Consider the following 10,237-nt stretch of genomic DNA (forward strand, 5'->3'; position numbering starts at 1 on the left):
CTTTTCCTTGCTTCGACACCGTGTTTTGGCTTGACTTAAGCTTTCATGTGGTTTTGAAGATATATTAACGTCCTTGGTAAGTAAGTGCTTATGAAGAAGAATTTGATTAGCCTTAAGCTCCCTCCAAAGGCTTAAGTTTCATGTAACCGAAAACAATGACGAATGTAGGATAGTTGAGTAGTTGGAGAATCTCGTGTATCTAATACATGACCAATTTTATATGATACTTCATTTTAGGTACATTAAATATAATTATCACACACATACCACAAATACGTGGGCGCACACACACACCGCATGCACGCCACCCACACACGCGCGCACATATATATAATTGGGACAAGAAGATTCAAATCACAAGCCTTGTAATTAATCACACACTTATATGCCAATTGAGCTATGCTCGATTTAACATTCATATTCTTGATATATTAATATCATATACATCCATAATATACTTTGTATTAAATATATAAAGGATATATTCTTCATATAAGGTATATCTTTAATGTACTGTAAGATACATTTATGACAATACAACAAATATGACTTTTTATAATCAGGTAAACTTTTATCTGACATTTTCATCAAGAATTTCACATTTTCATGAGTTCAACATGGATTGAGCCGACATTTTTATTATATCACTAAGAAATCATAAAATGTGAAGAAAAAATAACAAAATATCACTAATGTAAATATAATATAAATAATAAGTATTTTAATTTGTTTAAAAAATGTAGAATATTTGTTTACTAATCTAAATATTAGATTAAAATCTTTAACTTTATATTTTTTTCAAAAATATTCATCAACATGAATGTTTCCATCAATACTTCCGTAAAATTGAAACACAATAAATTGGGTTCATAGCTCAGTGGTAGAGCATTTGACTGCAAAAGGCCAACAAGAACGTAACTGGGCATGATGTTCATATTATCAACCTCGTGATTTAAGGTTCGATTCCCCCACCCCACATTTTAATTACAATACCTCTTTAAAAAAAAAATGAAACACAATATTGACATTTTAAACTTTGTTCCAAACATAAAAACATTGCATTGAAAAAAAAAAAACCAAAAAGAGGTAGTGAAACAAAAAATTGTGCATTCAACTAACTAATGATTAATTATAGCATTTTATGACACTAAGATTTTTTCATAACATTACATTTTACACTCAAGGATTTTTTTTTTCCCATATAGCTCTTTCTATAGCACTGAAAAGTGAAAACACTATGAAAAATCATCACATTTCAAAAACACTACAGAAAGCCTACCATAAGATCTCGTGCTGACAAAAAATAGATTGACATGATCGACTTCACATCTAAAAGTTTCGAAGGAATGTTAAAGCCTCTCTTGGCCTTCTTTACCCTTACTACATATTATTTGTTCTCAAAACAACATAGACTCCATTTAAACCAATGTTTGAAGATTGTGCTTATTTTTTTTTCATAATTTTCTAGTTGAACTTCAAAAACAAAAACTACTTTAGTTCCCAAAAACTTGTTTTTTCCTTTGAAATCTTTAAGGTAAAATCTAAGAAACACATAAACTTCAAAAACAAAATCATTATCAAATACGACCTATTTTCTTTTTTTTTTTTTTTTCAAAACTTGGCATGTTGAATACATTAGTAGAAGTAGATAACAAAATGAAAAGAACTACTCATAAGTAGGTATTTATAACCTTAATTTTAAGAAACCAAATGCTTATCAAGACCAAATCTAAAATGAGTGTAGGACAGGGTATCAAATACCAACTAAACCTCTACTACAATTGATTAGAGATGACCATGGAAGAAGCATTCACTCAGAGACTTTTAGAAATAATTACTTTGTTTTTACAAGGGCATGAAGACTAGCATATACTTTGAAGTAATCCTTGGAGACAATTGCCTATTATATATATTAAAGGCTGAAAATATCACTTCAAATTTAGTTCACGAGCTTCTAAACCCTCCTTAGTTTAATGTCAATGCATTAAATCATTTGAGAATGATCAAACGAAGAGCTGCACAATGAAGGGGGAAAAAAAAGACCCAAAATTTAATCACATAACTATGTACCGAATCATATTTCTTCTTCAATTGAAAATGAAGACAATTTAATCACATAACTATGTACCATCAAACGAATCATATTTCTTCTTCAATTAACAATGCACACAGACTTTTTTTCATCTAAAACACAAACTATAGGGCAGGAGAATTCATAAAACTGCAAAAGAATATCCATTTCTATCACTACAAATGAGTAACAAAGCCACTTAACGTTTCAAATCTATCCTACTAAAGGGTATTGTAACTTAAGGGGGAAAAAAAAAAGCCTCAAGCAGCATTGCATTGTGAAGCAGAGCAGTGACCCAGCTTCTGTACATAGCTGATAAAAACCAGTGAAAACAATTAGGGGGGGTTTGAGGCGCATAGTTGATTATTATAGTATGTGGATTACAATAGTTTGTAAATTATAACAGTATATATTTGGAGTGCAGACTATTTTAGCCTGGGTTATAATTGCCTATGTTTGGGATGCAGACTATTTTAATCTGGGAAAGAAATGGTAAATACTGTAACAAAGAAAAATTTGAAATAGTAACACCATAGTTAATTATAGGTTATAATTAGTTGGAAACACCAACTACTATAACTGGAGACCCAAAGGTAGAGTGGGCTCACCTGAAGTTGGTGGCCCAAACACCCCCTTAATGTATGCAAACAATAAATAAGAGCAGAATATGTGTTTTTTAATTCTTATCCCTCTATTTCTTTCTGAATGGAAAAAGTTAAATGTAAATATGAAGGGGTAAAGTGTAACTTTCTTGTAATGCATTTTCTTACATAAATGACACATAAGAAGTTGGGGAATACCTGGGACGTTTTTTGAACCTTTTGAACTTCATTTATGGGCCACACTGATCAATGCTATGATGCACCAAAATGATGTTCATGAAATTGTCATCCTTCTTCCTGTTTCGTTTGACTTGCATGATGTGAGAAAAATTCTTTTGCACTGCGAGCCACCTCTGCTTCCAATACTGCTTCTAACATTATGTCAGAGCCTTTAAACTCCTCTGTGAAAAAATCAAACAGCTTGAATACATGGAACACAAATCTAATTGCAAAGTGGTTATCATTCATAATACTTGATTTCTTAAAACAAAAGTTCTCCCAAGATAACAAATGGCAATTTAGTGTAGGAAAATAACTGAATGAAATATTTAAACCCTGGCCTCCTCTCAACATAGACGAGGGTAAGAAATGAGAGCGATTCTACACGATAGTTTTTTCTTTTTTTCTTTTTTCTTTTTTCATTTTTTATGGAAAACCAAACTCTCAACAAAAGAACAAAAGGACAAATGAAAAGAGAGCCCACAAAAAAGAAAGGAAAACTACAAACATAACCTCCAATCAAGTCAAATGAGTTCTAACAGATAATTACTAAATGGCTTGGCCAAAGAAAAAGCCATGTAGAATCTTACAAAGGACCAAAGATTGTCTAGAGGCCCCTCAAGCCCTCTAAAAATTCTGTTGTCCCTTTCTCCCCGTAGTCCCCACAAAATGGCATGCACCCCTCTACGTAGGGATGGCAAAATTTCCTACAGGGTCAGGTCCCCACGTGATGTAGTAGGATTAGGATCATGGTCAAATCCTTAATTGATTAGGATTGGGATCAATTTGCTTCTCAATTCTCTATAAATAGAGAGAGTGTTTATTATTTGGATAACTATTGATCATTAAGAAAATTCTCTCATTTGGTATACACCAAATTGGTATCAGAGCATCAAGATCGATTGGGCTTGATGGCGGGAAAGAAGCCTACTATGGCAGAGACTTCCCAAACCAAAGAGGTAGAGACACCTACCGTCCTATCACCGAAGACTACAACCAAACGCTTGCATTCGGTCGAAGGTTCCATTGATGGTATCAAGAGGTCACTAGAGAAAATGTCTCTTCAGTTGGATCAATTATCCAAAGGGCAAAAACAACTTCAAGAAAACGTGAAACAGCTGCAAGAAACTTGAAAAGTTCATGTTCCAGGGTTCCAAGAACGACTCTACAACATCCAACAGCACAAATCCATTCAAGAAACATCCAAGAACCAATTGCAAACATTCAAGAACCTCTCAATAACATCCAAATACCACAAAGACAGAGGACTTTTCAAAGGAGACAGCATCAAGAATTGGGATTGTTAAGCGAAGAAATCAGAAAAGAAGAAGAGGCAGAAAAAGGAGAAGCAATCAGAGGCAACGACCATAACCACATATTAGAAGAAGACATAGGGCAATAATTCCGCAAAGAAAATGAAGAAACCAGAGAGAAGCAGTTTGTATTCGTCATGAGGTCGTCGGGGATTCCAGCTTTGTCGGAGGAGAACGTTCATGCTGTCGCAGCTTCGCTGTTGAGGCGTTCCCTTATTGATGTGACTTCGCTAGAATACCACTTGACTGCGTTAGCTTGCTGGAAAGTGGCGTGAACGCCACCGCCTTCACCTCAGTCAAACAGAAAGAGTTGTCGTCGTTGCTATTGCCGGTTAATGTTGAAGAAAGAAAATCGTGGGTTTTGAAGATGGAGGCTCATGAAGAAGAAATGAGGATAAAATCAAGGGCAGTTTTGGTATTTTCTTAAAAACTCTAAATCTAAGTGATACGATGCTGAGTTTGACATTGGACCCCCTTAACATTGGGCCACTCATCCATATTGCTATTACTAGATCATTTCAAGTCTGATTCCCAAATTAATTTTCTGAAATTTCAGTGGAGCATTCTTTTAATTCCAATTTGGACTTGGAAAATCTTACACCAAGAATTTTCAGTTGGAGTCTATCACACTCAACAAGCTGAGAGAAAAAGCTTCACTTTATCAACTGAAACTCGAAGAAGAAAATTTACACTTTGTCACTTCGATTTTTTTTTTTTTAAAGTTTTACCTTCATGTTCGTTTTAAAACTCGAGGATGAGTTTTTTTTTTTTTTTTTTTTTTTAGGGATAGAATGAGTAGTAGGATTAGGGTAAATTAGAATATTATGACCAAATCCTTAATTGATTAGAATTGGGATTAGTTTTCATGATTGATTAGAATTAGGGTTAGTTTCTTTGGTTTCTTAGGATTAGGATCAGTTTCTTTTATTTATTAGGATTACGATTTAGTTTCTTTTATTAATTAGGATTATGATTAGTTTGCTTTTCAATTCTTTATAAATAGAGAGATTGTTTCTTATTTGGATAACTTTTCATCATTAAGAAAATTCTCTCTTTCGGTAGACACCATCCCACGGGTCCCCGCCCTGGATTTTTTTAATTGTTTATTTATTTATACATATAAAAGTTTTCCCAAAAAAAAAAAAAAATAAAACATTTTAATTATATATATAAGCTACCAAAACAGTAGCTTAATGCTACTGTTTTAGTTAACGTTTTTTTCTAATTTTAATTTTGTAATATAATAAATTTAATTTTTATTATGTTTATAATAAAAAGCACTAAATTATCTTTTTAATTTTTCATTTAACAAATATATGTAATAATAATACCAACTTCTTACATGCATTTTAATGTAAATACTAAATTCTAATTAATTTTAAATAATAAAAATAATAAAATAAAAGGCGAGAATTTTTCCCCGTGAGGCCCCGAAGCCCCGAATGGAGATGCCCGGACCCTGACCTTGACTCCCCAAAACATGGAATGGGACAGAGATGGGGATGGGGAGTACATCCCCACGTTGCCATTCCTAGCTGTATGCCACAAAAAACCTTCCCTTCTCATGAAAAAAAGGATGGAGAAGGATGTCTTCAATTAGCATTACCCCTATGCCTGGCCAAGCATAGACCAAACTCCTCAAAAAACTAGTTCAAGAATGCATATGCAATATTGCAACTTCAAAGAATATGATCGAGATCATTTGCCACCCTTCTGTTGAGGATGCAACACAACCAGCCCCATCAAGTTGGACACCCTCCTTGACACCCTGTCCAAGGTGAGTCTTTCGTGGAGGACCAAGCAAACAAAAAACTTAATCTTCTTGGGATTTCTCCTTCCACAACAAGACAAAGACTAAATCGCTCAAGAGTGAAGGATTAGGAAAACAAGGACTAAAAGATTTATACAAGGACCCTTTCAATGAACTAGGATTCAAAGACCGAACCTTCATTCTCCCCATAATACAATGAAACTTTCCAAGCAAAGAAAATAAGAAGCGGAGGTACTTGAACCATTTATCCTCCCAAAAAAAGTGCATCCATCCCCAACCAAACAATGAACATAGCTCATCTAACATTAATCGGGGTTATCAAGTATAGTTGGTGTCCCACCTGTCCATAGCTTATCTAACATCACATCAATTGATGTCTTATTTCCAAGTACACTAACCTCCCCAGTCAAGATTTTATCGCTATCAATGAAGAAATTTATAAAATAAGGCAATAATTATCAAATCTTTTAATTTAACAACAAATAACACACCTGGGCGCTTAGGTAACAACCCAGTATTTTCAGCCGACACAGGTAAAACGGTAGGAAGTCCAGACTCGTCATTCTGGTTTTCCATGTCTGTAGTAATTGGCAATGAAGCAGAGGAACCATTCTTTATGGTTGCTGATCCAGCCATCCTGGCAAACATGGTTGCTCGCCTGTGCTCATTTGATATTTCTGAAGTTGCAACCTAAAGAAAAGTGCAAATCCATTGAAGTCGCTTAAATATGTAGTGGCAAAAAAGGTCCATGATGATATTAAGCAATTAATAAGAACCTTGAGGATGCTAGCTGCTGGTGCAGTCTTCTCAGTAACTGGTGTAATCTTCACAGTAGGTTTTTCTTTTGCTGAATCACCTACCATTTGAAATGGAAGAGGAATAAACAGTTACAAAAACTAGACGCCCTAGTGAAGATTAGCAGTAGGGATACATATCACGTACTGGTTACACCACTATCAGCTGCTTTGAGCTCAGGATTGTCCACAAGCCTCTGAGTCAATGGCCCAGGATTCAAGATCGAAATGCTTCGAATTTCATGGCGAATAGCATCAATCTGAGCCAAAGTGTCCTGCAATTCCTTGTGAACCTGAAAATATAGAATCATATCAAAGAACTTCAATGCAAATTAAAATCCATCCCTTTTATAATCATCCAATTACGTTGTTGTTGCGTATGGTTCAGTCTAATTCGTCGCAGTCTTGACGTAAGAATAGTGTCTACAAACAGTAAACGCCACATGAATGTAAACCTATTCTGGAAATCTGGTAGTTCTATTTCTATTATGTTCCAGTAGACTGTCAAGTAAAAGTAAAATGCCTTTGCTCTTTGCCTGCATAATGGGCATGGAGAGAAAACTCCCAAAAACTTCTAGAAAAAAGGTACAAAGAAACAGGAGGATCAAATAGAAGATGATTTCATTTAATCAGCGAGAATATTTGAAGGATATATAATACACATTGAACTCTAGCAATTTACTTTTCTGCTCAGCCTAGCTCCAAAATCAACGAATCAATTCCACAGTGTACTTTGATCTGCTCAAACAAGTTTCTAATTTGACCATAACTAAGTGCAGGTTTGAGAGTGAGTGAAAATAATTTGTTTATAATTTATGTTTAGTCTTACACTTTTACGCGTGATTTCATACAATTAAAATAGGCTTTGATTGATTAAAGACATGTCTATAAGTGACTTTGAACATGACAAAAGTGATATTAATCACTTCCAAACATGGTCAAAATACGTGGTTCATTCCCTAAAACCATATTTTTACAATGTACTATTCATTGTGTTTCCAGAAGACAATGCTAATGCTACTGAAACCTTCACAAAGTCACCAAAGAATTTACTAATAGTTAGTTAAACTAAATATGAAATACCTGGCGAGCTTGGGTTTGTTGCATCACAGAGTCAAACTGACCTCGAGCTAACTGAACATATCCAATTGCTCTGCCAGCCATCCTTCCTGCCATTCTTGCTATCACTGGGAGATCCTTTGGCCCTTTTCATAATAATTTGGGAGTCAAGACTCCATCCACAGCTTAAATATATTAGATGGTATAGCAAGTGAAAAAAGAGTAGTGCAGTAATTACCAATGCAGGCAGCAGTAGCCCCAATAAGTAGGAGGAGTTCTCCATATGAAATGCCTAGCATCTGAGTTTCGTAGTGTCTCAGAACTCAGAATAGCAATCAAGCCAGGCCTGAAGTTTGAGAATGATCTCAGATGCAATAACTTTGATTCAGTTCAATCCTCACTGATCGACTGTGCGGTTATCTAAACTTTATTGAGGGGTTCCACTCCAATTAAGGACCCAACCTTCGAAAACAAGATATGAAATTTCCCACTCAGAAATATTTTCAAATTTCCATAACTGACGCACAAAAACTCTATCTTTCCTTTCTTTTCCTACGAAATTTATAGCATTTTATTAATGGGAGACTTGTACAAGTACCAGATACATCTGATTCCTTTGATAGAATCCAAAACAGAACCAAAATGTATTGAAACATAGAAGATAAAAGAGATTATTAGAGGTACCTGAACCCCCGTTTGAGATACATACTCCTCAAGCCCTAATTCATTCACTAAATCACCAAGTCACTCACCACATGCCTCCTTTCATCCTTCTAACCCACTCCATTTATAACAAAAATCTCCTATCAGACTCCTTACCTAATTACCAACATACCCTAATACAACAATTCTATTCTAATAACATTCCTATAATTACCCACCTCGTTAAACAAAACGAGAAAAAAAAATGCAAATTTGGGTACATAGCAAACCTTTTTTCTTTTCCTTTTCGCATTCACGGACCCAAACACTCTTCAGAAACTTGAGACTTAGCCCTGTGCGGTGAAAATCAGCGGACGGTGGTGAGCGGCGGCGACAAACCAATACAAAAGCAAGGGTGTGGGGCGGCACAAGTGAAAAAAACAAGGAAGAAAACGGTGGCAACTAGGTTTTCTCCGTCTAGAATCGGATAGTGTCTACCGGCGAATTGATGGCTGTGCAATGGGCGGCGATGGGCGGCGATGGGCGGCGATGGGCACCGGTAGCGAGTATGGCGTGAGCTGAGGGAAAATGGCAGAATAGAGAGATACATATGACAAACAGCGTTGGAAAAATTTGGGTTTCTTTTTTGGTACGGATGGCCCCTTTTTGGGCCAAATGCAAAATGGGTACGAAAATTAATGAATTTTGGTTTGTTTATATATCATCACTATGTGACATTAACACTTTACACTAAATGAATTCTTCTTCTATTTTTTTTTTATTTTACGACGTTTTTTTTTTTCTTTTTTCGTTTCTTTCGGAGTTTCTTCTCCTTCCTTTTCTTTTTTTTTTTCCTACGATTCTTTTTTGTTGCGCTTTTCTTTATGCATTTCTTCTTTTTCTTACTTTTGTTCTTTTCTCCCCTTTTTTCTGCGTTTCTTCTTCTTTCTTCTCTCTTTTTCTTTTTTTCTTTTTTTCATCGGACATCAAACATAGAGTATATAGTATTAGAGCATCGAACATCAAATGAATTTTTGAATCGAGCATTGAACGTGAAGTATTGAGGATCGAGTAGCATGTGACTAGTATATAACATAAAGCATAGAGCATAATACATCAAGTATCTAGTATCAAGTATCGATGATTGATGATCGAGTAGCATGTAGCTAATATATAGCATAGAGCATGTAACATAAAACATAAAGCATAGAACGTAAAGCATCGAGCATCGAGCATCAATTATCGAGGATCGAGTATCAAGTATGAAGAAAATATACGAATCACAACACTCATATGGTTTTTAAGGTCGAATGAGTAAATTCACAAGGTGTTAGTGCAAGCAGAAGGCTACTTTTCATTCAATTTAAAAAATGTACCCATTTTTTCAATTGATCCTTAAAAATGGGCATCTGAACAAAAATTCCAAAAAAATTGTAAAGGAAGTACGGTTACACACATTTTGATAAGTTGGATCACAAATTTGATTAAATTTTAGTCCTTTTATCATTTTAAAATTTAGACCTTATAATTTGACAAAACTTCCTTAATACAATGCCACTTTTTTTAAAAAATGAAAATGATTTTATTATGCCTCATGGTCAAAACTTGATCTCGAGTCTTTTATAGCTAGATGCTCTAACCATAATGGAAAAGAGTCAATCCATGATTCACACAAATTTAAACTTTTGGCACTTTTGGTCACACATTTAGCCATTGCATTCAGCATACGTGGAACATATTCAAAGGAGATGGAATTAAAAGGAGAA

General features: G+C 34.8%; 1 protein-coding gene across 3 annotated transcripts; it reads right to left on the reverse strand.

Annotated features, from left to right (window-relative positions):
- Positions 1-1,621: 1,621 nt before the first annotated feature.
- Positions 1,622-9,180, reverse strand: LOC120068168 (sec-independent protein translocase protein TatB). 3 transcript variants are annotated; one of them, XR_005479115.1, is made up of 8 exons: positions 8,762-9,180; positions 8,068-8,291; positions 7,854-7,975; positions 6,919-7,063; positions 6,753-6,832; positions 6,468-6,666; positions 2,872-3,074; positions 1,622-2,015 (listed from the first exon to the last, which is right to left on the reverse strand). XR_005479115.1 is itself a non-coding variant. In XM_039019874.1 (7 exons), the coding sequence occupies exons 2-7, from the start codon at positions 8,126-8,128 to the stop codon at positions 2,959-2,961; spliced, it is 723 nt and encodes a 240-aa protein (XP_038875802.1). In that variant the 5' UTR covers positions 8,129-8,291; positions 8,762-9,180; the 3' UTR covers positions 2,740-2,958. The 3 variants fall into 3 exon arrangements, 1 of the variants encoding a protein (XP_038875802.1); XR_005479114.1 differs by lacking the exon at positions 1,622-2,015 and adding an exon at positions 2,068-2,383 and having other exon boundaries at positions 8,762-9,178; XM_039019874.1 differs by lacking the exon at positions 1,622-2,015 and having other exon boundaries at positions 2,740-3,074.
- Positions 9,181-10,237: the final 1,057 nt, after the last annotated feature.

This window comes from Benincasa hispida, chromosome 12, assembly GCF_009727055.1.
Source record: "Benincasa hispida cultivar B227 chromosome 12, ASM972705v1, whole genome shotgun sequence".
Classification (NCBI taxonomy): domain Eukaryota; kingdom Viridiplantae; phylum Streptophyta; class Magnoliopsida; order Cucurbitales; family Cucurbitaceae; genus Benincasa; species Benincasa hispida.

What these genes read in the sequence shown, in the direction of transcription:
- LOC120068168 (XM_039019874.1), bottom strand. Translation starts at nt 8,128, where the DNA reads ATGCTAGGCATTTCATATGGAGAACTCCTCCTACTTATTGGGGCTACT. An exon ending in AACAAACCCAAGCTCGCCAG is followed by an intron (nt 7,064 to 7,853) that starts GTATTTCATATT and finishes CTATATTTTCAG; the next exon opens with GTTCACAAGGAATTGCAGGA. An exon ending in AGCTGATAGTGGTGTAACCA is followed by an intron (nt 6,833 to 6,918) that starts GTACGTGATATG and finishes TTCAAATGGTAG; the next exon opens with GTGATTCAGCAAAAGAAAAA.